Source organism: Suillus clintonianus (genome assembly GCF_016758775.1).
Source record: "Suillus clintonianus strain FC179 chromosome Unknown DEU56scaffold_142, whole genome shotgun sequence".
Taxonomy (NCBI): Eukaryota; Fungi; Basidiomycota; class Agaricomycetes; order Boletales; family Suillaceae; genus Suillus; species Suillus clintonianus.
The window spans coordinates 67,855-93,494 of NW_024539366.1; the positions used below are offsets into that span (position 1 = coordinate 67,855).

Genomic DNA, 25,640 nt, shown 5'->3' on the forward strand with positions numbered 1-25,640 from the left:
CCTCTGAACGCCTTTGCACATCCCTGGATACCCCCTACATCCCTGCATCCGAACGTCGACGCATGCAACTAGGCAATGGCATGGGTAACCCGTGGGTATCCACGAGCTTACCCGGACCCATACCCACCGCTTACCCGTACCCATGACCCAAGGGTCAGCTCGGGTACGGGTTTTGACAAGGGTACATGTGGGTATCATGGGTATACAACCCATGGCGGGTAACCCATGACCCATGCATTGCAACTCGAATAGAAACTCGAATAGACACTGTAGTAGGTACAAACAATATACTAACTAAATCTTAATGGCATCCCAGCCATCAAGCAGCTTCGATTCCTCACCCTCGACATCCTCTAGCACAGCAACAGCTTTCACATCATTGTCGTGTACCAATCCCAGCTTGCTCCAAATGCCGACGCACAATAAGGCTCGAATGGTTTGTGAAGATAGCTGGCTCCGAACGTGAGATAGCAGAAGACGTCCTCGGCTGAAAATACGTTCAACGTCGACAGACGTAGCTGAGTTGATAGTGTTAGTATTTAAGTGCGGGGCATAAGCAAGAAGTTAGTTGAACGTACCGGGAATTGTTAGATAGTCGAGCGCCATGCGGGAGAGACGTGGATATGTTTTTCGGTGCTCATGCCACCATGTAATCACATTTGGGACGTGCTCGCACTCGGTGGCAAGGTATGATGCGAGCTCGTCAGTGACTGTGCGCTTCGGAGCTGCAAGAGCAGGTAATTGATCGAATATATTGTCTTTTTTTGATGCCTGTAAAATCATATCCGGTCAGCGCTAAAGCATACTAGTCAATTAACTTACCTTTCGAAGCTGCGATCCATGGTCATCACCTTTGGACTCTTCATTGAGTGGATCGATGGGCATATCAGCATACGAGAAGTCGAACTCCTCGCGCACGAGGTTGGAGGCTGTCTGGATCCAGTCCTGCTCCCATCCAGCGTTCTTGAAGTAGGTGAGTTTGTGCCGGGGATGAAGCACTTCAAAATGTATTGTTAGTATAGAATTGAATATAAAACAAAACAGAGACATACCCATTGCGATACGGTATGTCTGAGACGTGTCAGTAAGTGAATAGTACCTATCTAATGTCTTCTTGCCCACTGCGAGAGAAGCGCGAATGGCGCTATTCAAATGCTTGTCAAAAGAGTGAGTTGTGAGTGACTCGTCAATGTGATCGATGGCTGGAATAACGGTAGCGAGATTTGGTGTTGAGCGTGAAAAGTATGTTGTGGCATCTTTCAAGATCTGTGCCTGGCGTGAGTAAACTCAAACCGAAGACTGCACAACTCACCTCTAAAATATTGCGCAACTGTCTAGCTATTGTCCACTCTCGTTCACTGAGCTCGAAGTCCCGCAACCCGAACTTGCGGTCGCCAGTGAAGTTGTCAAGTGCCTGCCGGTACTCCACCGCAAAGTCCAGCATATCATAGGTAGAATTCCACCTCGTCGATACGTCGCGAGGCATGATACGGACCGCTAATTCCAGCTCTGGTAGAAGTGCCTTCCACGCAGGCAATAGGAGTGTGGATGAGTGCACAATCTTGAAGGCGAGCTTGCGAAGCTGGTGCACGATGAATGCGTGAGTGATTAGTCATCACTGGTTTAGGCTTACCTTCACAAGGACGAGCTTCACAGGCCGCAGTGTCTTGTGTAATTCAGCACGCTCGTGTGCTGTCAGGTTTGCGACTTCATCAACCCACCCATCCATATCGTCTATATCAGCGTCCTCTGGATTACCCTCGCCTCTTTCTGCAATGGTGCGTGCATCATCATTTTCGGACCCATTTGCAAGTTCTTGCAACAACCGCTCGTCCTGATCTTCGTCATCCAGGACATCTATGGCTTCAGGCATCGGCCAGTCATCTTCCAAACTTGCCTGTGCATGTTTAGGTACGTCGAACTGTTTGATTATCGACTGCGCAACGAGATTGACGATATGTAGGAAGCATCGTGTTCGGTTCACTGCACCGCTGAACGAATCCACTCGCTTGGCGAGTTCTGTTGTCAGCGTGTCGTTCGAGCTGGCATTATCAGCCGTCAAACTCAACATCTACAAGTTACTTGGTAAGTATTGTCCTTGTCCATTTGTTTGTTTGTTCGTGCTCACCTTCTTTGATATACCAAACTCTTTTAGGATCTTTTCAAAGGCCACTGCAAGATTTTCGCCGGAGTGTGACTGAATATCAGACGGTTAATGAGTTTTCTAGGTACGTATTAGATTATCTTGCCTCTGCCACCTCCACTATGTCTAGAATCATGGCTAACGGCTCTCCGTTTTGCTCTAGATGTACTGATACTGCCACGAATGCCTTGTGGTTTGGCGAAGTCCACGCATCGGTGGCGAAATTCAATTGGCCATCATATTCCTGGTAATATATGAGATTTAGTTTAAGTATAGTGAGGGTACTGAACTTGTAGCATCTTAGCAATTCGTTGTCGTGTGCGAACGAACACGAGCTTGACGTCGCGCGAGACCGTCGATGGAGAAGGTATGTAGTACTCAGGCCTACCCGTTTTCATTAACGACTGAAAGCCACGATCTTTGACGATCGTGAATGGTCGCAGGCTTTCAGCTACCCAGCGGACGATCTCTGCTCTGTTGCCACCATCAACCTCAACATCAGCACAATCACAACACGAGTACGTACTTCGTTTCTGTTCTTGTGTGTTGCCGGTGCGAATATGTGACCTTGCCTTTCCCAGTGCGTTCGAACGATGCTGTGATAGAGCCGTCTTTTGCCCCAGAGATAATGGTACGTGCCTCTTGAGCATTTTTTGTTCCATCAGCGAGCTTAACAGTCTCTTCACCCCAACAGATCTTAGCGTGCTTCCGCATATTACTGGTCGACTTCGCATCCTTCTTGTCAAGGTAACGACGGACCCCTTTCTTGCAGCTCGTTGCTGCGCACTTGAATTCGTGGAAGCGGCGGCCCTCATGGTACCCAATTTCCGGAATCGGGTGATAGAATCCATACACAGGTGAGTTCCAGTCCCCCTTCAAACGTTCTATGCTCAAATGTTAACTAAATCATCACCTTGCTTATGTATACAGGCATACCAAGTTCAGTTTCCGAATTGTCATCAACATCCTCATGTTCGGAGGAGACCTCAACAACTTCGTTATCACTGTGAAGAGCCTCTTCCTCTTCCTCGGTCCGGACGACTGCTCGATGGCTTTGCGTCGAAGGAGTTGGCGAGTCTTCGGAATCTGATGCCACGGTCATGGGACGCTTCCCTGACCTTTTGGAGGTAAGTTCATGACTTGCCTTGCGTTTTATGATCTGTTTGACATTTGATAAGAATTCTCGTGCCTTTTCGGTGGGCTTGCGCTGTCTTTTGTCTGCCATTGATCCGAAGTACGAGATTTTCTCAGGTAGAAGTAGTTCTTAGATTAGAAGTATTTCCTTAATAGATTTGGGTGGCAAATCCTCATTCAAGGTTTGTGATGATGTGCCATATAAGGGTAAAACTGTACAGTTGAATTGCCTTCATGTTCAAATGTTCTCGAGCTAAATACCCACCAACCCATACTCAGGGGTATGGGTATTTGAAGGGTCAACAAGCTGAGACCCCTACCCAACCCACGAGTACCCCTACCCATGACCCACGTGGGTATCCCAAACCCATGCTATTGCCTACATGCAACCTACGGTCACTGACGCCCCAGATGTCGACGATCCTGTTGGACCAACGGACCTCTCCGAGGACGACCTTGCATCCCTTGTCGACGCTTTCTCAGCTGCCGTCCCCGAAGACTTCGAACATGAACATCCCGACGACCCAACGACCTACCAGGAAGCAATGGCATCACCACATGCCGCACAATGGCGTGCCGCCCTTCAAGAGGAATTTGACTCCCTCAAGCGCACCGGCACCTACACCCTCGTCCCCATCTCCGAAGTCCCCAAAGGCCGCCGCATCATGAAAGGTCGACCAGTCTTCAAACTTAAGCGCGACGAAAAAGGTCTCCCCGTTCGTTTCAAAGCACGGTATGTGTGCAGAGGTTTTACAGCTGTCTATGGACAGGACTACACTAAGACCTCCTCTCCGACCGCACGCCTGGAATCTTTCAGGGTCCTCGCACACCTCGGCGCATCGTTGGATTGGGAAATCGAGCAACTCGATGTCAAAACCGCCTTCTTGAATGGCCTACTCGACCCGGAGGAAGTATGCTATATGCAACAACCCGACGGCTTCGTTGAACCAGGGAAGGAGGACCACGTTTGGATGCTGCAACGCGGTCTCTACGGCATGAAGCAGGGTGGCCGTGTCTGGAACCGTACCATGCACGCTGCTCTCATTTCTTGGGGCTTCAAACGCCTTGAATGTGAGCACTGCGTCTATTTCAGGCGAGATGACCTTGGGACCATCCTCACCGCCATCCATGTCGACGACTTCTTCAATGTCAGTAGCAGCAAAGCCGCCCTCACGCGTTTCAAGTCCCAACTACGCACCCGCTGGGAGATTTCCGACTTAGGGGAAGCAAGGTTTTGTGTGGGTATCGCCATCGAACGCAATCGATCTCAGCGCACCATATCACTCTCTCAGACTGCGCTAATCGATCAGGTACTCACACAATTCCACATGAAAGACGCTTACCCTGTTTCTATCCCTATGGAACCTGGCCTCCATCTATCGCGTAAGGACCACTCCCCCAAATCAGACGACGATCGCGCGTGTATGGCAAAAACCCCCTACCGTTCTCTCGTTGGCAAACTGATGTATATCGCTATTGGCACTCGCCCCGACATAACGTTCGCGGTACAACAGCTTTGCAAATTCCTCGATAATTACGGTGACGCTCACTGGGAAGCTGCTAAGCGTGTCGTGCGCTATCTGAAGGGCACACGCGAACTCAAACTTACCCTTGGAGGCCAACATCCTGCCAACCTCCTTGGTCACACCGACAGCGATTTTGCAAACTGTGTCGACACGCGTCGTTCGGTGGGCAGCTATTGCTTCACTCTGGGCAGCGGTACCATATCCTGGGCTACTCGTCAACAAAAAACTGTTTCCCTCTCCACCAGCGAAGCCGAATTCATTGCCGCGTGCGAGGCCACTCAAGAGATCGTATGGTTGCGAGCACTCTTACTAGGACTTGGTTTCTCTCAAGACTCAGCGTCTCCCCTCCTGTGCGACAACAGCGGAAGTATCGTTCTCTCAGAAGATCCATCATTCCACGCTCGCGTCAAACACATCGACATCAAGTACCATTATATTCGGGATCGCGTACACGAAAAACATCTACGCCTACAATACGTACAATCCAAACTGAACACCGCCGACGTTTTCACCAAAGCACTCCCAAAACGTGACTTCCAACGGCTACGTGACGCACTCGGATTACGATGATCGTTCCAGTCGAGGAGGAGAATTCATACGGTTCTCGTCGAGGAGGAGTGTTGGAACTAGTGGTGCCGACGATAACCGCGGGGAACGAATGTTAGAATACCATCATTTCCCTATATATCAGACTCATATTGGCACACCTCTTCCCTCAGTCTCTTTTACCGGACTGAGGGTACGTTGTCTAATTTCTTCCCGCCCGTATTTACACTAATGTGTACGCTAGTCTAACTGTTGTCTAGGTACACCAATACAGTCTCTTTTACCGGACTGAGGTCTAACTGTTGTCTAGTTCTTAAATCGGGTCATCATCCAGCAAAAATTCGTCCTGACTTGTGATATCTCCGTCCGAAGCGGTCCCATTGATCAGCTGAGCCTGCGGAGGTTCACCACTGCCAAGATGCTGCCTGCGTGCACGACCATGCTTCTTGAGGTGATTTTTGATAGTTTGACCGGTCTGAAAAAGACCTGATAGCTGGCACACTGAGCACGGACATATACGCCGCTGCAGGTATACGAGAGTCAACTATGCATTAAGACTCAACTATAAGCTCGTACCTTGCTTTGTTGATTAGTAGACATCAAACGGCCAAGCGATAGGCTGTAACCCGTCCGTCCACAGTCTCGTTGAGTTGTTGGGAAATGTATGGTATGGTAGGGTTGGTATGGTTGGTTGGTGGCAGCGCATGCGGCGTGCGGCATGCAAGAACAGGTGTACATATGGAGAATACCGTGTAACCCTAGAAATGGGTATGGCACCTGCCATATTATACATTTGTTATATATATATATATATGTATATGTGTACAATGCGCAAAACATACCTCATGTAGAAGCCACTGTAAGGTAGATAAGACGTAGGTGAGGGTACCTCTAAGTTCGAGCCATCGTTGACGCCGGTGATAATTTAAAGGGTCAGATTTCCGACATCATAGAAGTCGGCTGATATTTGATGGCTCCGACGTGGCTGAAACCTAATGTACCCCCCAGATTCTCAGCCAATTCCAAGCCGTCGGAATTTTTGGACAACACGCAGTGAGGCCTTGTGCCTGAATTATAAATTTCGATTTTGCTGAATGATGCGATGGCAAGAAGTTCACCAGACGGCGAATATAGAACCCGGTAGACACCACGTTCAAAATCAATTTGATTTCCTTGTTGCTGCCATGTTTTGGTGCACCAAAACTTGACCATCGTGCTCCCACCAGTGGCCAACACCGTACCATCCGCGGAAAAGTCCAGCAAGCGGACATCTTGGGAGTGGGCTTTGATGAGTTGGGTGAGAAATTCTCCTGTTTCTCCGTTCCAAGTGATGACCTCTCCAGAGTAATCACCGCTTGCTATTATTTGCCCATCTCGTGATACCGCCAATGAACACACCTCACTGCGATGCCCCTCCATCTTCTTCAACACAACACCTGTCTTCAAGTCCCACAGACAAAGTGTCTCATCCTTCGAGCCCGTAACCATTCTTCGTCCATCGGGGAAAACTGCGACTGCAATTACGCGTCTTTCATGACCTTGAAAAGTTCGAAGGGGTGTGGTGCTTTGAATGACCTTCGACATTTTACTGGAGGTTGGTAGTGTTGAGCACGGTCGAGGCGGATTTTGGAGCGTTTGTGAGCGTCTGTGTCTCAGCTGCAGAGGTGCGTGTATTGTGCGTTTTTACCTTACTTCACTACATTAATCTGCCTCGTTTCCATAGACGCCCAAGACACGAGGTGGTTCGCTTCCACAAATACTTTCTATTGTCACACTTGCTTTCCTCGACAGTTCGCCGTGTAACTTGCTCGAACACTTGCATACACCTTACTGCAATATAACCTCTTCGTTTCGTCGACTCCCAAGATCTGTGTGTGCACCAGATGCAGCTGACTTCCTTTACCCTCACGCCTTAAACCAGCCACTCATTGTGTGGCGGAGTTTCCGCCTTCCGAGGTCCGTTCTATCCAACAGTTCTGTGATAATTTTTGCCAACGACAGGCGCAGGGCCAGCCAGCAGGTTTGGTAGCAGCATTATTGTTCCTCCGGAACGGCATCTCAGTCCACCCACCGATGAAGAACTCATCACCCGAACATTGTATCATAAGCCACCACAATCTTTGACCTTTGCAAATCGAGTGTTTATGATTTTCATGTCATCTATGGCAACATTATATTCTACAGGAGCAAGGCAAGCGCGCTTACATACTAGTGGCTCGAACGATTTGATTTCCCCTGTTCGCCGTCAGAGCCTCCATGGCAATTACTCCATTGTCCACATCTCAACTTCTGGACCAAGTCCATGTAACGATCGCAATGTCTTGTGCGGCTTCATAGACGCTCGAACCTCATTATGTGCGAATCAACCTTACGAGCATTATTTGTCCCGCTGGACATAGGTTCCGAGATATCTGCGTTTCCAGTCTTTCATGCGCATCGACACCAGAAACGAACAGTTATCTTCTGGGCCCTCTACTCGTCACAACTTTCTCGGATGAGATGTGTGCGACAAAACGATCTGAAGGAGACAGCAAAGTCGCTGAAATGGCAAGCCGATGAAGCGTGCGCGGTAATAGCGATTTTCAAGATGCTCGACTCGCCCCAGAGTGCTTTGCCTGCTGGAGCCGCTCATCACTAACTTGGTGCTCGTTTGGCAACCGTCCGTTTGCGCCGGAAGTTCAGACGAGGTGTTAATGTTACCAAGAGACTTAGACTCGACCGTTCTATAGACTAGTCAGAGACAGGCAAGGGCGAAGAGACAATGACATTCATTGGTGTACAAACTAGTAGAGGCTAACTCATGTGTCTCCAAGAATCATAATCTGACACCGCGGAATCAACCGAGAGTTACTTGAGAGGGCGTCTGTGTCGTGCTTCGTTAGCGCTGGCGAGTTGGGTTGTGTTTCTGTGTAGACCGACAGATATCGCTTCTCAACTCGGCAGCGACAGAACGGCAGTTGTGCGTGAAGCATTGATCTAGAATGACATAGGGCACGTAACAATTAGCAACTGCTCAGCGTCGGCAGGCGGAGTAGCATCACCCAAAAACCTGCTCGGGATTATTTTGGTGGAACCTTAGCAGGCTATGTGCAAAGATGTTCCGTTGAAGCTGCGCCCAAGGATCGCCGAACGAGAACGCCCTGATAACGCTCACGATCAGCATAGCATCTCGACCATTTGACCTATGACATAGCTCATAGATCACCTAGGATTGCAGTGCTTAGCAATAGCATAGCGATTAAATACGCCAAAGCTACAGTGGTAAGAACTTCAGAATACACGCAAAGTTCAGGGACGCGATCTCACCCAAGCTTCACGTCGCTAGTGCGGCTCTTAGCGTTGGTGCTCCTATTGTGGGCCGGGGATGGGGCATTGGACGGAGGTTACACATCATAACCAAAGGTACTGCAAACGCTAAGAGTAAAAATAACCGAAACATATCAATGCCCACAGAAAATGTGAAAGAGGGAAAGAAACCGTCTTTTCACGCACCAACGCGCTGTTCCCCTGCAGACAAAATTGTCGATTGGTGGCCTGTGCTGTAATACGTTTGCGTCGCTTGGAGCGCTAGAGGCACGATTTCTGATGGTGAGGGCCCGCAGTTTATGTTATTATTGGCGAGGTCGATCATCGAGGGGTGGTGAAGGCTGCGTTTAAGCCATGGATGTCCAGACGGTGTCAATAAACACTAGATAGGACAGTAGCGCAGTGAATGAAAGTCCGAGGACGATCTTTCCTGAGACTTGGGTCATCAACTAGACGATTCTCAAGAAGATGAACCAGAAAATGAGGTAGGAAGAACTGAACCGTTGGCGAAGCCTAGCACGGCGTCTTTAGTCTTGTCTGGTGCTGGAGACGTCTCACTAGATTGGCTGTGGCTTTTAGAAATAGAAATGCAAACAGGCGACGTCCACCATGCCGGAATACCCCCAATCAACACAACAGCAGCACTAATCCTCACCAAGAACCCATACCCCCAGAACTTGCGCAGAGTCTGCCCATTTGAGCATCCAGAACTCGTTCCAGCGATGAAATATTGCGCGAGAAACAGAGGAATAAATGTTGCAGCGAGACCCGAGTCCGATTTGTAGATTTTGAGCATGCGCGCCAGACTGAGACGACACAGGGAAGTGTGATCGCAACGGGGAAGGCGAGGAGGAGCTATGTGATTAATGGGGCTGATGATGATACAATGCCCAGCAAGCAATCGCAGCCAATCCAGCGCCGGCACCAGAAAAAGGTTGAACGGAGCTCAGACATCTAGAACATGGTAAGTGGATAATGTCAAACCGGTAAAGTTGTCTGATTCATGCCAGCCCGTATCAAGGTCCTGTCCAGACAAACTAGATCGATAGGCGTCGAGATAGCGCCTGGACGTCTGAGGTGCATTTTGTTATATGGCGTTAAGATGACCGCCTCGATTGAAATTTGAAACGCATGAGGCGCCATTTCAAATTTTCGAAATCCCAATCCGGTAATTTAGCGCCTGTTCTCCAGCAGCTTCATCGAGGGATTCGAGGCACGCGCGACTACCTAGACTCGCTGCAAGATCATGCACCAGGATCCAGGCAATTCGAATTACGATCGATAAAACACATAATCATTTACACTTCCCGTATCTATATATAACGAAACTCGACAAGCGATTCCTACTGCCCCGCGCTTCCGCTACATTTTATGAAACGAGTAGTGTTGCTCACATTGATCCAAACCAGTGGCTGCAGCACTCAACACAGGTACATTTTTCACTTCCGATATTTTCTTGCCTGATATCCCGCTGCCCATATAGGCAACCAAAGAGCATGAGCGCCAACAAGAATCCCACAGGAGGAAAACCAACTCCGATCACCAAGCAACCTTTTCACTATGCCCCTTCTGCTACTTTAGCATGTAGGTGAGTATGTCGCATATATGGATTGATAGCGGCTTCTCTGTAGCTGTGAATATATGCGTTCCTTGGCGCATGTGGAGACAAGATGGTTTTAGAGGCAGCTTCCTTTACAATGTCCTCTGGGCCGAAGTCGTTGATGCTTGCCACTTATACGCACCCGGCCGTCATGCATCGCCAGTCGATTCAGCTTCTTGGCCACGACCATCTTGTTCTGAGTTCACCAAATGGTGTTAGAACATGCAGTGAAGACTTCCACCTACCTAAAGAGGCGTCACAACAGGTCGCCGAAGACTCTGGTCGCAACTTGCGAAAAGCGTTACTCGTCTTCGAAGGTTTGAAGATGCAATCGTAAGTTCGACATGTAGCCGTATCGCTATCATCAAGACTCATCGCGTTGCAGGCCAGATCTTTCAGGTTCATTGAAAATAGCCAAACCAGACTGGGAGATGTACTGTCACGAGGTCGCTGATCTCATAGTCCAAGAGCTGTCATCAGCACGCATTTTCGAAGTCTGTGGAAAGTTCTATGAACTTCTTGGACACTGCATTCCCCAACGATCATATCAAAGGTGAACCGTTCTGTATGGCATACTGAAAAAGGTCACTGATGTTTCGTGACTAGCAGCACTCTGTAGATTGGCCGCTTTTCTATCCTCGATAGGTGCCTCCCACATCCATAATGAATTCAACAAGCAATTCCTACTGCCCCTCGCTCCCGCTAGATTTTGAATCCCATTACAATAGTTCTTCTATTCGGCCTGTTTGTCTTGGGCCGCAGGTTATGCTATATATTGTCGGTACATCCTCAATATTATTACTGTTTCCATTACACAGACATTACATGTTCCCCCGGGCCGCACTTCAATTAGCAAATCGAGTCGAACATCGGACATGTACACCCGTTTCCGTACTTTTGACCCATCACGACGTGGCCTAATTCATCGATCGCTTGGCGTTGTTGAAGGCGTCTACGGACCCGCAAAGTTTTCATCCAGGACTTCACATAGGGAGTTATCATTGGCTATGAATAGAAACAAAACGAAATCTGGAGGATATGGTGATAAAATACTGCTTCAGGTCAACGTAGATATCGCAACAAATAAGAGCAATGGCAGAACTGAAATACCCGAGGACATCTACAAAAGCCGCTAGCAGCAGAAACACGACTTGCCGCCTCCATGTTCCCCAGCGTCTACCTGCATTGCTACTGATTGTTGTTGCTGTTGTGTGTTGGGCTGTTGTGTAGCATTGGGGTCCTGCGGCAGATCATCAAAATATTCGTCAGGTACCATGTCCTCGTCTCGCCCTGGATCATCCGCTGCAGCATTGCGCTATACATTCCTATGTGAGACAACCAGGAAAGTGGTAAAAATGAACCGGGCGCACCTCTTTACCCTTTGCAAAAGGAACGTCGACGACGGGTGGTGTTGCATGATCGGTTTGCCAGGTGAAGAAGTGTCGTACGTGGGCTGTGAAGGTCGTGGGAACAGTGCCAGGTGGTGGTGCGGTGGGCGATGCTGGTGTGGGAGCAGCGGCAGGTGGTATTGCAGTGGGCGGTGCAGATGTGGGTGCCGGTGCAGGAGGTGGAAGAGGGCGCCTTGTCACAGTGAGCCTGAGTTTCTCGAAGAGCCCGGGGCGCTGCTGAGGTCGTGGTCTAGAAATCTGAGAATGCTGTAATAAATGACATGAGAGAGAGAAATGAAGGATACGCTGATGCACATACGCCATGCATGCCCCGGAAGAAATCAGGTTCTACATCATAGCCATCTTGATCTTGCCCCGGAATTTCCGCCTGCAAAACTTAGGTCAGTGGCGAAAAGGTTGAGGAAGGGAGTACATGCGCCAAGAATGCGGTCATCACGAGCAGCAAGCGCACATTGTTCCTTGAAGTCTGAGTGAACTGCGGGTCAGTATGACAGCTTCGAGTGGCATTACTGAAAACTTGCCATTGGACCAATCGAGGCAGCTGGCCTTCTCAGTTTCGTCGATGGCGTCCATCATGTGTTGGTGTGATTCAAGGGCTTCTTCGACTTTACCTGCGGAAAGGAAAGCCTGACAGCGTTTCTGGTGCGTAGTGAGCCAGAAGGACTCAAGATCCCAGCCAAAGAACTGGACGTAGCACTCGGTTATGAAAGAATTTTCAAATACATCATGTCAACGTACCACGACCAAGTCCTCACATCGTTCATGGATGGGTTTTGATGGGAAAGCGCTGGAGTTGACAGCGGCGGTGAAATAGTCAGCGGCTTCGTCATGATGCCCGCCATCCAAGGCCTTGGTTCCGAGCTCAACACGTAGATATGCCTAACATCCAAGTTGTAAATATCAGTCTTGATAACCGAGCATAGCCGCATGATACTTACTTCCACAGCACGACACACGAGGGTATCAGCATCCAGACAAGCGGCAGCTAGCTCTTTGATGAGCAGTATTGCCTCGTCATGTTGATCTGCATTGAAGAGGGCAATGGCCTGAAATACGGAATGGAGCAGAGAGCATGCGGGACGAACTTAACCTACCTTGATCAAGAGAAGAAGCTGGATGGTTTCTAAATCTTTGTTCGTGAACATGGATGCGACGTCAAATGCTACCCTCGCATCCCGGACATTGCCTTTTCCGCAGAGGGCAATGCCCTTGGAGATGTAGCCTAACCATGAGGGCTTAACGCTGATGGACTATGTCACGGATGAAAGTTAGCCTTTATAAGAGGGCCATGATTGGACGGTATGACTGACCTTGATTGCATCCTCAAGGGCGCGGTCCCAGTCTTGTTTTCGCGCCATAACGAATGAGCGATTGGCATAGGAGGTATAGTCATTGGTGTCGCCGTCGATATCTTGCGTGAGCATCTGTTCAGCGGTAGACAAGTCCCCAGTTATGCATGAATCACGGACTGTCGCGACAGTGAAGATCTGCATATTCTAGGCATGCTCGAATTGCCTTATACGAGTCAAGGATGGAAACTCACGTTTGAATGAACACCCTCAGGTACATCCCACTCTGAGATCTTATCTCCGTTGCTGCAGAGGATGTTATTGCCGTTCGCAGACAAAGTGAGGCATCTCGGGGTGGAGAAGTGCTTGAAGATGGCGACGGTGTGTCGATCTGAGAGCCGCCAGAGACGGACATATTGGTCTTCAGATGCGGAAGCAACGAGCGTGCCAGCAGGATTGACGGCGATGGCGTTGATGATCTTAGTATGGCCCTTCCAGGGATCACCGACCTTCTCCCAGGTTGATGTATCCCACTCTTCTATGTCGTCATACGCGGCAACAAGAAGGCGTGTGCCATCGGGCATCCACGCGAGTGAGTTGGAGTAAGTCTCCAAGGTTGCGACGCGTTCCCTGGTGCCTGAATTATAAATTTTGATTTTGCTAAATGTTGTGATGGCAAGAAGTTCACCAGACGGCGAATATAGAACCCGGTGGGCATATAGATATTCCATTTGATTTCCTTGTTGCTGCCATGTTTTGGTGCACCAAAATTTGACTGTGTAGTCCCCTGAACAAGTGGCCAACACCGTACCATCCGCGGGAAAGTCCAGGGAGTGGACATAATTGGAGTGGGCTTTGATGGGCAATTGGGTGAGAGATTCTCCTGTTTCTCCGTTCCAAACGATCACCTCTCCATTTGCATCACCGCTTGCTATTATTTGCCCATCTCGTGATACCACCAATACCAACACTCTATTGCGATGCCCCTCCATCTTCTTCAACACAACACCTGTCTTCAAGTCCCAAAGACAAAGTGTATTGTCGTCTGAGCCCGTAACCATTCGTAGTTTATCGGGGAAAACTGCGACTGCGTTTACGTCTCCTTCATGACCTTTAAAAGTTCGAAGGGGTGTGGTGCTTGGAATGAGCTTCGACATTTTACTGGAGGTTGGTAGTGTTGAGCACGGTCGAGGTGGACTTTATATAGAGGGTTTGTGAGCGTCTTTGTCTCAGCTGCAGAGGTGCGTGTATTGTGCGTTTTTACGTTACTTCACTACGTTAACATAGACGCCCAAGACACGAGGTGGTTCACTTCCACACCTTCATCTAATGCTCCCTATTGTCACATTTGCTTTCCTCGACAGTAGACCCTCCGCGATCCACATCCCTCAACGCTCTTTCCATCAACCTTCATCATATATTCAAACAGCAGTGCATCCTGTCTGACCTCGATAAGGCTATTGAACTTCACCGGGCTGCACTAGAACTCCGTCCCCTTGGTCATTCTCATTCATCTATTCTTCCCAGCAATCTTGCTGTCGGCCTTCAACACAGATTCCAGCACCGGGGCGTTATTTCTGACTTGTATGAGGCCATTGAATTCCATCAGACTGCACGTGTTCGCAGTCCTCTTGGTCATCTTCATAGATCCACGTCTCTCAACAATCTTGCCAATAGCCTGCGGCTCAGATTCCAGCAGCGGGGAGGCCTGTTCTACCTTGATGAGTCCATTGAGCTTCATCGGGCTGCACTAGCGCTCCGTCTCATTGGTCATTCTCGTCGATCCGCATATCTCGACGATCTTGCCATCAGCCTTCGTGATAGATTCCAGCATTGGGGCGTCCTGTCTGACCTTGATGAGGTCATTGAGCTTCATCGGGATGCATTAGCGCTTCGCCCCCTCGGTCATTCTGATCGATCCGCGGCTCTCAACAATCTCGCCAATAGCCTGCGAGCCAGATTTCAGCAGCAGGGAATTCCATCTGACCTTGATGAGGCCATTGAGCTTTTTCGGGCTGCGCTACCCTATCGACCATTCTCTTTGATCCATGTCTCTCGACAGTCTTGCCAGCAGCCTTCGAGACAGATTCTGCTCTTTTATCATCTTCAAGTTCGCACGATTTCAATGTCGTCAGGGAGGCGACTTCTTCCCTTGCTATGGATGCTTTCTCATGCAGTGTTCGTCTTGGCGCTTTTACCACTGCTGTGGAACTGGTGGAGCAAGGTCGTGCGGTATTCTGGAGGCAATTGGCACGCTTCCGCACACCACTCGATGAACTGTCCCTGTCAGGTGACGCTGGCGCAGCCTTGGCGGACGATTTTAAGCAGCTGAGCTTTCGCATTCGTGAGGTGTTCGATCAATCGAATGAAGACCACTCCCCGCAAATCCGACAATTAATCATGCAATGGGAAGATGTTGTCTCATGCATCCGCATGATGCCTGGCTTTGTCGATGCATTGAGCCAGACTCAATGGCTTCACCTGGCCTGCCATGTAATATCAAATCGACGACTACCATTTGAGTCCTGCTTTACAATGCGTCATGGGTCTTCAACGATCAAGGACATCATCCGGTCTCACTGGCAGCATCCGGAGTTTGCATTCTTATCGTCCAGCCGAACTGCTGTGGGCGAGTGGATGAGTCCGGACGAGTCCATCAATCTCGCTGCAGCCATGCAATTCTCCGGATTTCGCAGTGTGATTGGTTCCTTGGGGAATATCGAAGTCGAGGCTGGGCATCAGGTTGAGTCCGCTTTTTACGGAAAACCGGCTGATGGTTCAGGGAGATTGGACTGCACACAGGCTGCAGTAGCATTGCACAAGGCTATGAAGTCGTTGCGCAAGAAGATTCCACTAGAACAGCTGATCACATTTGTTCACATAGGTGTGTAGTTTGAGTCGATTCGCTATATTATTGCATTTTCTGTAATTCTGGTTGCTTCCATTCCCCTGCTGTGCCGCTGATTAGTTATTGAATATCGTTTTTCGTGTACCCTTATGTTATTGCATTATGTACTAGTGCTACATATAATACTACTCTGTTGAATGAATCAGGTTTACTCCTGTATCGTATCGGTTCTAAGTCAATCTACATATCAGTGTGTGAACGTATGAGTACATATATACATGATTGTGATGCGTGGCCACCGTCCCAAGGCCTGAGTCACATCTTCAGCTAGTCAGCCTTGCTTCCACGTAATTGGATGGCGCAGAAGACATTAACAGTGGCTGAACGTAGTCGTGAGTGAGAGAATAACATTCTGAGAACAAGGGTACTCACAGACCAAGCCAGTACTTGCGAGGTTGTCGAATTGAAGACCCCGCCGACACTGTGGTGGATAAAGAAGGTAGGCATCTCGTTACCCGTAAGCTGCAAGAAAAAATCGTATTTCTCTGCGGCACGGTCCTTTGAGAGCAGAGAGTTGATGAAATTTGCCAAGCTGGAGAGGACGGTGTTTGTGATGCTGCTGCTGAGACACATAACACCGATCTCGATGATGCCCATGCTAGCGGTACAAATGACAAAAGCTACAGAACTCGAGCAACAAAATCATGGAACTGCAGACCATCTTGCCATCTTCGGGGTTAACAGTCCGCATCTCGCATTGGCACACAGGGCGGCCGCAGTTGAAGTGTTGAGGTCCACTAATTCATAGATATACCCAACACTAGGATGATAAATTCATAAGCTTCAAGGTAGGTAAAATATAGCTCACCAAGTCTCGGAGACACTATGAAGGTCTCCGCGAGCGTCCTAAGAACGGCGACAACACATTGAACACTCTTCTGGTAACTTCTCCTTCGCCGTCGAGTTGGATTGAAGAAAGGTCGAAGGCCCCAATGGGATCAGACCTCCAAATCCCGAGTGAATTTCGCAAATTAAACCGTTGACGGACTTCACGTCGATGAGAAGGAGGAAATGAAGAAGGTCGGAGAGGATCACGTAACTATAAACGTGAACGTGAATGTCGGAGTCGCAACGAACATGGGGGCAACACGGAAGGAACACACAACAGAGTTTCAGCCGACACCTGAGAAATTTCCAGATTGCGATGGTGATTTATGCATTCGAGTTGTTTTAAATCCAAGTTGCTATGTGCTATGGTGGTTCATGCCAATGAGAGAAGACTTAAATATTGTTGTATGCAAGACATAGATCGACCTCCGAGTTGCAATAATGTTCACTGAGCAGCAGGCTAGCTCGATGCACTATGGGGTACCTATAGCGAGATTCATAGTAATGTTAGGTGCGGGTTACAATACGAGTGATAGTTCGGAAGCGACGCACCACTTTAATACAAGTCATCGAAAGCCATATCCTCATCGATGTCAGAATTCTGCTGTGTAGGGTAGTAACTCCAATATGACAAGCGACGTTCGCAAGCACTCACCTCACGTAGACACTCATCACAGACAATATCAGGGTAGTCACTGTCATCTCCTTCGTTTTCACAGAGATTGCAAAGGCTTCGGTCACATCTGCAACATAATTTCTCATCGCTACCAGTGCATGTCTCGCATAGGAGACCTTTGCAGCTCTGGCACATGAGAACGGCACGGCCCACTTCCACGTTCTTTTCGTCCTTCAGGCAGTCGCGACAGAAATCCACAAGTTTGCACAGCTCGCAAGCGTCGATGTATGAGCATGATGAACAGAAACGCCGGCGGCACCCAGGGCATGTCAGATTTTTACTAGCTGAAGAAGCCTGCGACTCGCATCCACCGCAAGTCCAGTATTTTCCACACGGACAGGCGAAGTTATCCTGTGTGATGCAATCAGGGCACGTTGTGGTGCCGACCCGAGACCAACAATTAGATTTGGAGCAGCGACGCCCAATCGTTCCGTTCTCTCGACTGTTATCCATACAGGCGATAGATTGGCAGGACAAGGGACGCACTGGGTGTAACCGGGTTACACTGGGATTTGGTGGAGAAGGTCTGGTGCTGCTTGTGTCGTCGTTAGAAACTGGGCGCCCGATACACCACTGAAGCTCTTTTGAACAGAACCAGCGTGCACATGTGGGACACTTGCCCAGACGAGACAGAGGACCTGAACGTTCCGAACATGCGGTACAGAACTTTGTGTCGTAATGATTGGAACACTGTACGATGGGGATGGCAGAGGAGACTTCACAGTCACTATTGGAGCATGAGATAACTCTGCACCTATCGCACGATGTCTGTTTCGCTGAACAGACAGGACAGTGCAGACTGTCACTGCTGGAGTAACTCGCATCATCATCTCCATCGATCAGACCATTCTCAACAAGAGAGTCATGAAAGGCCTAGACTTAAGAATGAACGAATTCTGCAACTTTAAATGACGGATTTTACTCGCCTGGACTCGATTTTGTTGCTCTTCTCGCTCCTGTTCATGGCGACGGGCTGCCTCGCGTTTTCGCGCCTCTCCCGCTTCCCATCTGCTTCTGACAACCCTTCTCACGTACTCTCTGAGTTCTCCTAGGACAGACAGGATCTCCTGGGGTACCGAGAATCGATGGTCCTGAAATTTATCATGGAAACGCATAGTGTTTAAGTTGATCATAAAGTGGGTGTTCATGATCGGATCATCTGCTTCGCCTTCTCGGAGATTGAGTATGACAATTGACGGCTCACGTCCAGACTCTTCTACCTGATAGGAAAGACTCAATGAGTGCCACCAATTGTCCACTGTGAATGGTGGTGGGATTTCGGGATCGACGGTGCTATATATGCATTGCATAACTTGAATAGCCCGAGGGAGCGTAGGATGCCCGGAAGTCGGATCGTCAAAAATGATGCTGTTCCAATCGGTCATGTTGCTATCAAAATCACATACGGTTGGCATGAAAGACTTGCTGATGTGAGTGGAATCGGAAAGTAATTGAAACCCCTAACCTCCCCTTTCGTGAAAATACTACTGCAGCCGAGTCGCGGCGCTTGCCGACGCGAAATACATTCCAAAATTTCTGAATGCACATCCAGCGGCTCAAATTTGATAGCGCTGGCTCAACTACCGGTCCTATACTGTACAGGACCGTAAAAGCGGGTACACGCTCGACACCCAGCGAGAGACTGAACCCAAAACACCAGTTGCGGCTCTCTTTCCTCGTTGCTCATTCATGACTTCCCTTCTAATTTTTTTTTTCTCCACAAGGGGGGCACACCTGCTATTGCGTTCTTTGCATCCAACTTCCGGTACATTTATGTGGTGCATTTTGGGGCGTCTTCTGTCATAAAGCTCATGTGGTTGGTCTCGCGTGAAGCAAGTAACACGAGGCATATCCAGGATTGTAGTTCTCCACACATGCTGGTGCAGCATGGAATTAACGCTGTTATGAAGGTAAGTATCTCCTTACTCCTTCGCTTTACTTGTCTTCTTTGGCTATGCTGCGCCAACGCGCTCTATTGTATCGCATATGCTCGTGTTTGGAGACAGTAACGCATGCTGTCTACACTCACTCCTCACCCTCAATACAATGGCCACTCCACTTCACGGTACCAAGGCTAGTGCCAGCGCGACACCAGCGAGGTTATCTATCATTGGCGATGTGGCAACGCCTGCGACTTTGCAGACTACAACCAAAGAAACTCATGCTACAACTGGCAGACCCCTACCCTGCTTGGAGCTGAGTTTGTTGCAGAGGTTTACTGCATGACGATTCCTTCCGGGTGCTTCCTACGCCTCTTGCTCACACGAAAAAGAGATCCTGCATCTCCCCCTCAGCTGCTTGGCGATCCTTGCCAGGTCACTCCTGTTTCTCGCTCCACCACTCGCTCACTTGTCTCGTTTTTGTACGGCCCCTGCAACATTGAGGTGATAAAGGGATGAAATATCCAAAGTACCTTTCAACACAGTCAAGGGGAGCATGTCGCGATCGGCTAGCCGCACGACGACGCCGAGCCGATATTCTCCTGATATAATATCTTGATAGACCGTTTCTATACTTCTGTATGCTCATGGCTCGTCGAATTCTCGTCGAGATACCCAATGGACACAGCGACTCGTCAGAACTGTGATCACTGACGTGATGGCCTGGTATCTTCAATTTTTCTTGACATGCGGGATGGCCCGTGCACTACTATATGTCAGTAATAATTGTAGATTCGATAACTTGCATTGACAGTAGCGACCAACTAGGGTCGGGGACAGGCACACAAGTGCCGCTACGATGTTACATTGTCCCGCGTTAAGAGAGGTTGTGCAAATATCGTGTGCCAACGACTCATTCTGTAATTTATATCACTTAGGGAGGGCATCATCAGCTATGAATAGGGACCAGAATAAATCTGAAGGATACTATGGTAATAAAATACTGCTTCCAATGACAAAAGTGAAATACCCGAAGACATCGACGAAAAACGCTAGCAGCAGAAACACGACTTGCCACCTCCGTGTTCCCCAGTGGCTACCTGTGCCGCTACTGGTTGTTGTTGCTGTTGTGTGTTGGGCTGCTGTGTAGCATTGGGGTCCTGTGGATCATCATCGACATATTCAGCACGTATTATATCTGAATCGTCATCAGCAGGAGCACCCGCTGCAGCATTGCGCTGTAGATATATGCATGAGACACCCAAGACAGTAATAAAATCGACCGAGCGCACCTTTCGACCCCACGCGAAAGCAACTTCGACGACGGGTTGCCAGGTGAATAAGTGTCGGACGTGGGCTTTGAAGGTCGTGGGAGCAGTGGCAGGTGGCAGGGCGGTGGGTGGTGTGAGTGCAGGTGCAGGTGCAGGTGGAGGAACCGGATGAGGACTCCTTGTCGCAGCGGGCCTGAGTTTCTTGAAGCGCCCCGAGCGCTGCTGAAGTTGTGGTCTGGACATTTGAGGATGCCGTCATGAATGGTGTATGAGTGAGAAATGAACGATAAAATGCACTGTTGCACCCACGCCGTGCGTTCCACGGAAGAAATCAGGTTCTGCATCATACTCATCTTGATCTTGCCCCGGAATCTCTGCCTGCACAAATTAAGTCAGTAGCGAAAATGTTGAGGAAGGAAGTACATGCGCCAAGAATACGGTCATCACGAGCAGCAAGCGCACATTGTTCCTTGAAGTCTGAGTGAAATGCGAGTGAGTCTCACAGCGTCGAGTGACATCATTGAAAACTGGTTGTTGGACCAATCGAGGGAGCTGGCCTTCTCAGTTTCGTCGATGGCGTCCATCATGTGTTGATGTGATGCGAGGGCTTCCTCGACTTTACCTGCCGAAAGGAAAGCCTGACAGCGTTTCTGGTGTGCAGTGAGCCAGAAGGACTTAAGATCCCAGCCGAAGAGCTGAACGAAACACTCAGTTATGAAATAAAATTGGGATGCGTCATGTCAACGTACCACGACAAAGTCATCGCATAGATCAGGGATGATTTTCGATGGGAAAGTGCTGGAGTTGACGGCGGCGGCGAAGTGGTCAGCAGCCTCATCATAACGCGCGCCATCGAAGGCCTTGGTTCCGAGTTGAACACGTAGATATGCCTAATGTGCGAGTCGCAAAGATCAGTATCAATAACCGAGTGTAGCCGCATGATACTTACTTCCACGACGCGACACGCGAGGGTATCATCATTCGGACGAGCGGCAGCTAGCTCTTTGATGAGCAGCATTGCCTCGTCATGTTGATCTGCATTGTAGAGGGCAATGGCCTGGAATATAAAATGGAGCAGAGAGCATGTGAGACGAACTTGACCAACCTTGATCAAGAGAAGAAAATGGATGGTTTGTGAATCTTGGTTCGTGAACATAGATGCGACGTCAAATGCTACCCTCGCGTCCCGGACATTGCCTTTTCCGCAGAGGGCAATGGCCTTGGAGATATAGCCTGTCATGGAGGGCTTAATCCTGATGGACTATATTTGAAAGTTAGCCTTTCATAAGAGGGCCATGATTGGTCCGTATGACTGACCTTGATTGCATCCTCAAGGGCACGGTCCCAGTCTTGTTTTCGTGCCATAACGCATGAGCGATTGGCATAGGAGGTATGGTTGTTGGCGTCGGCGTCGAGCTCTTGCGTGAACAGCTGTTCAGCGGTAGACAAGTCCCCAGCTATGCATGGATCATCGAATATCTGCATGAAGCATGGTCGAATTGCGTGCCACGAGTCAAGGATGGAAACTCACGTTTGAATGAAAACCCTTGCGTACTTCCCACTCTGAGATCTGATTATCTGCACCTCCGCTGAGGATGTTATTGCCATCTACGGAGAACGTGATACATGCCCGACTGGATGAGTGCTGGAAGATGGCAATGTTTCGTCGATCTAAGAGCCGCCAGAGACGGACGTGGTTGTCTTGGGATGCGGAAGCAACGAGCGTGCCAGCAGGATTTACGGCGATGGCGTTGATTATATCAGTATGGCCCTTCCAGGGATGACCGACCTTCTCCCAGGTTGATGTATCCCACTCTTGTATGGCGTCATCCGCGGCAGAAAGAAGGCGTGCACCACTGGGCGTCCACGCGAATGAGCGCGCGCAAACTTGCAAGGTTGCGACGTGTTCCCTTGTGCCTGAATTATAAATTTGGATATTATATGTTGTTGCGATGGCAAGAAGTTCACCAGACGGCGAATATCGAACCCGGTAGACCGAATTATTGAATTTGATTTGATTTCCTTGCTGCTGCCATGTTTTGGTACACCACAGCTTGACCGTCTTGTCGTTTGAACCAGTGGCCAACACCGTACCATCTGCGGAAAAGTCCAGCGAAAAGACCATGTCGGAGTGAATTTTGATGGGTTGGGTGAGGGATTCTCCTGTTTCTCCGTTCCAAGCAATGACTTCTCCAAGGTAATCACCGCTTGCTATTATTTGCCCATCTCGTGAAACCGCCAATGAATGCACCTCGCTGCTATGCCCCTCCATCTTCTTCAATACAACACCTGTCTTCAAGTCCCAAAGACAAAGTGTCTTATCCATCGAGCCCGTAATCATTCTTCGTCCATCGGGGAAAACTGCGACTGCAGATACGTTTCTTTCATGATATTTAAAAGTTTGAAGGGGTGTGGTGCTTGGAATGAGCTTCGACATTTTACTGCAGGTTGGTATTGTTGAGCACGGTCGGGGTGGACTTTGGAGGGTTTGTGAGCGTCTTGTCTCAGCTGCAGAGGTGCGTGTATTCTGCGTTTATATGTTACTTCACCACATTAACCTGCCTCGTTTCCGTAGACGGCGCCCAAGACATGAGGTGGTTCGCCACCACACTTATCACCTTTGCAACAAGAATGCTTCCTATTGTCACACTTGCCTTCCTCGACAGTATACCCTCCCGCAGTGTCAGCACTATATACATGTGTTCGACTCTTGTCTCCACATCTTCCAGCATGTATGCCCTCGCATCATAGTGCAATTGTTGCTTCCCACCGCTCGTATCTGGCTGAGAGCCATCTATCCTAGATGACTGCATGCATGTTGTTGTTTTTGTTGTCGAGCAGTTTCTCCCGCACATTACCGTTACACCTTACTGCAATTTCACCTCTTCATTTCGTTGACTCCCAAAACCTGCGTGTGTACCAGATGCAGCCAAATTCCTCTTCTCTGGCATCTCAAAACAGCTACTAATTGTGTAACGGAGTTCCTGCCTTCCGAACACGTTCTATTCAACACTTACGTGGATATTTGACAACGGCAGGCGCCTGGACAGCCAGCGGGTCTGGTAGAAGCGTTGAATTCCTCCAGAACGACATCTCAGTCCACGCATCGATCAAGTACCCAACCCTCGCATCGGACAGCGTCATCATACCACCTCTCAGATTCGCCGCACTCTCATTGATACATGATCTAGCCACGCTTCCTCAAACTCTTCGACTTCCTAGCCGGTATGCGGAAAAAGTGTTGTGTTGGCGGCTTCGTGTTTTCGTATTCAATATCCAACCTGTTTCTCTTGGACTGCACGTTGTGCCTGTTCCCACACTTCGTGGAGTCGGACATTACAGACACCCTCGAGGATGGAGCATCAAACCTATGATATCAGACGCACGGCGAACTCAGGATCCTTCACGCAGCTGCACCCGCAAGACACGTGTCATTTCCGGTGTCAAAGCCCCAAAAGTCTCAGCGAGCCAGCCCCAACAGGTTTTTAGCGTGGCTCATCGTACATAGCTATAGTTGAAGATGCGGGTAAGTCTTTTGTCTTTCTTCATTGCTCATTCATGACTTCCTTTCAATGATATTTCTTTCCACCAAGGAGGCACACCTGCTATTGCGCTGTTTGCATCCAAATACCGGTACATATATGTGGTGCATGACCACATGCTGGTGGCTATCCGCCAATGAAGTGGAGTGCTCGACGGGCCTCGAAGGTTTCAACAATAGCAACGATTTCGGGTATTTCTGTGGAACTACGGGCGAAATTATATACTACGAGGCACTCTCGTACAAAAACTGCTGAGGTTGATAGGAGTAACTTCAGGTGTTTATAAGCTCGAAGCTAGCTCCTGGGTGAGTCAGTCCTTTCTCGTAGTCTTCAAAGCCCGGGTGCTGGTGTGCGATGGTAGTGACAGGCGTAGACAGACAGTGACGGTTCATTTGTGATCACAGAACTTGCGGAATTATATGATTATCATAATAGAGTCGACGTACACAGTTCTTGCAATGAGGCACCGAGATTTGAAATCTCAAAATCTGTTGAAGCTCATTTTCGAATGTTTTTATGTAAATGCCACTCGCAGACAGGCTCGAACCATGATCATCTTCAAAGGCCGTGAATTGTTAAGGACAGACACTGATAGAGTGATCCGACCGTCCCGCTTGTTCCATTAATTTAAAGCGAGCCATTGCCACAGCTGGAAAACCGCAGTGGGATCGCCCTTGTGTATGGGAACGCACTAGTTAGGTAGCACGTTGTAAAAGTAGTGGCTGGTCAAGAGTCTTGCCAGCAAACGATTCACCAAACTCGCGGCCGCAAATTAGCTATGAATAGGGACAAGAAATCTGAAAGATACGGCAAAAAAAATACTGCTTCAAGTCAAAATAGATATCGCAACAAACAAGAGCAAGGACAAAACTAAAATACCCGAGGACATCCAAGAAAGGCGCTAGCAGCAGAAACACGATTTGCCACCTCCATGTCCCCCAGTGTCTGCCTGTATTACTACTGGTTGTCGTTGCTGTTGTGTGTTGGGTTGTTGTGTATTGGGGTCCGGTGGACCATCATCGAAATATTCAGCATGTATAATGTCCGGATCGTCATCAGGAGGAGCACCCGCTGCAGCATTACGCTGTAGATATTTACATGAGATACCCAAGACAGTGATGAAGACAGATCGAGCGCACCTTTCGACCCTGTGCAAAAGGAACATCGACGACGGGTGGTGCTGCACGATCGGGTCTCCAGGTAAATAGGTGTCGTACGTGGGCTGTAAAGGTGGTGGGAGCAGCGGCAGGTGGTAGGGCGGTGGGCAGTGCAGGTGGAGGTGGAGGAACTGGACGAGGACTCCTTGTCATAGCGAGCCCGAGTTTCTTGAAGCGCCCTGGGCGCTGCTGAGGTCGTGGACTGGAAATCTGAGAATGCTGTAACGAATGATGTGAGAGAGAGAAATGAAGAATACACTGATGCACAAACACCACGCATTCCCCGGAAGAAATCAGGTTCTGCATCAAAGCCATCTTGATCTTGCCCCGGAATCTCCGCCTGCAAAACTTAGGTCAGTAGCGAAAAGGTTGAGAAAGGGAGTACATGCGCCAAGGATACGGTCATCACGAGCAGCGAGCGCGCT

At 49.2% G+C, this 25,640-nt stretch overlaps 7 protein-coding genes across 7 annotated transcripts; 3 read left to right on the forward strand and 4 right to left on the reverse strand.

Annotated features, from left to right (window-relative positions):
- Window positions 1–5,662: 5,662 nt before the first annotated feature.
- DEU56DRAFT_918735 (WD40-repeat-containing domain protein) lies at window positions 5,663–6,933 on the reverse strand (the record flags this gene model as incomplete). The annotated part of the gene is made up of 2 exons (XM_041358159.1): window positions 5,663–5,835; window positions 6,591–6,933. 2 exons carry the CDS (start codon window positions 6,931–6,933, stop codon window positions 5,663–5,665), a joined length of 516 nt encoding a protein of 171 aa, XP_041202310.1.
- A 1,954-nt stretch (window positions 6,934–8,887) lies between these two features.
- Window positions 8,888–9,475, reverse strand: DEU56DRAFT_837550 (uncharacterized protein). Its single transcript, XM_041354842.1, has one exon. It carries the CDS (start codon window positions 9,449–9,451, stop codon window positions 9,116–9,118), a length of 336 nt encoding a protein of 111 aa, XP_041202311.1. The 5' UTR covers window positions 9,452–9,475; the 3' UTR covers window positions 8,888–9,115.
- A 367-nt stretch (window positions 9,476–9,842) lies between these two features.
- Window positions 9,843–11,227, forward strand: DEU56DRAFT_837551 (uncharacterized protein). The gene is made up of 4 exons (XM_041354843.1): window positions 9,843–10,085; window positions 10,139–10,588; window positions 10,641–10,808; window positions 10,865–11,227. Exons 2-4 carry the CDS (start codon window positions 10,326–10,328, stop codon window positions 10,872–10,874), a joined length of 441 nt encoding a protein of 146 aa, XP_041202312.1. The 5' UTR covers window positions 9,843–10,085; window positions 10,139–10,325; the 3' UTR covers window positions 10,875–11,227.
- A 54-nt stretch (window positions 11,228–11,281) lies between these two features.
- DEU56DRAFT_138643 (uncharacterized protein) lies at window positions 11,282–12,195 on the reverse strand. Its single transcript, XM_041344735.1, has 4 exons — window positions 12,186–12,195; window positions 11,963–12,130; window positions 11,626–11,910; window positions 11,282–11,570 (listed from the first exon to the last, which is right to left on the reverse strand). The coding sequence occupies exons 2-4, from the start codon at window positions 11,969–11,971 to the stop codon at window positions 11,388–11,390; spliced, it is 477 nt and encodes a 158-aa protein (XP_041202313.1). The 5' UTR covers window positions 11,972–12,130; window positions 12,186–12,195; the 3' UTR covers window positions 11,282–11,387.
- A 2,127-nt stretch (window positions 12,196–14,322) lies between these two features.
- Window positions 14,323–14,988, forward strand: DEU56DRAFT_719581 (uncharacterized protein; the record flags this gene model as incomplete). The annotated part of the gene is made up of 1 exon (XM_041347661.1): window positions 14,323–14,988. A coding segment is annotated over one exon (666 nt), but the record flags the coding sequence as incomplete, so codon positions are not given.
- On the forward strand, window positions 14,888–16,609 carry DEU56DRAFT_904944 (uncharacterized protein; the record flags this gene model as incomplete). Its single annotated transcript, XM_041356692.1, has 4 exons — window positions 14,888–15,837; window positions 16,008–16,051; window positions 16,166–16,193; window positions 16,236–16,609. The coding sequence occupies exons 1-4, from the start codon at window positions 15,111–15,113 to the stop codon at window positions 16,607–16,609; spliced, it is 1,173 nt and encodes a 390-aa protein (XP_041202315.1). The 5' UTR covers window positions 14,888–15,110.
- A 322-nt stretch (window positions 16,610–16,931) lies between these two features.
- Window positions 16,932–18,813, reverse strand: DEU56DRAFT_138468 (uncharacterized protein). Its single transcript, XM_041344734.1, has 5 exons — window positions 18,586–18,813; window positions 18,292–18,533; window positions 17,345–18,238; window positions 17,242–17,290; window positions 16,932–17,173 (listed from the first exon to the last, which is right to left on the reverse strand). Exons 2-4 carry the CDS (start codon window positions 18,511–18,513, stop codon window positions 17,246–17,248), a joined length of 1,161 nt encoding a protein of 386 aa, XP_041202316.1. The 5' UTR covers window positions 18,514–18,533; window positions 18,586–18,813; the 3' UTR covers window positions 16,932–17,173; window positions 17,242–17,245.
- Window positions 18,814–25,640: the final 6,827 nt, after the last annotated feature.

Coding starts and splice junctions, on each gene's coding strand:
- DEU56DRAFT_138643 (XM_041344735.1), bottom strand. Junction 11,571..11,625: donor CTTTTGCAAAGGGTAAAGAG/GTGCGCCCGGTT, acceptor AGGAATGTATAG/CGCAATGCTGCAGCGGATGA.
- DEU56DRAFT_837551 (XM_041354843.1), top strand. CDS start 10,326: ATGGTTTTAGAGGCAGCTTCCTTTACAATGTCCTCTGGGCCGAAGTCG. Junction 10,589..10,640: donor GAAGGTTTGAAGATGCAATC/GTAAGTTCGACA, acceptor ATCGCGTTGCAG/GCCAGATCTTTCAGGTTCAT.
- DEU56DRAFT_837550 (XM_041354842.1), bottom strand. CDS start 9,451: ATGCTCAAAATCTACAAATCGGACTCGGGTCTCGCTGCAACATTTATT.
- DEU56DRAFT_138468 (XM_041344734.1), bottom strand. CDS start 18,513: ATGAACACCCACTTTATGATCAACTTAAACACTATGCGTTTCCATGAT. Junction 18,239..18,291: donor AGCAACAAAATCGAGTCCAG/GCGAGTAAAATC, acceptor TCTTAAGTCTAG/GCCTTTCATGACTCTCTTGT. Junction 17,291..17,344: donor GTGATGAGTGTCTACGTGAG/GTGAGTGCTTGC, acceptor CCTACACAGCAG/AATTCTGACATCGATGAGGA.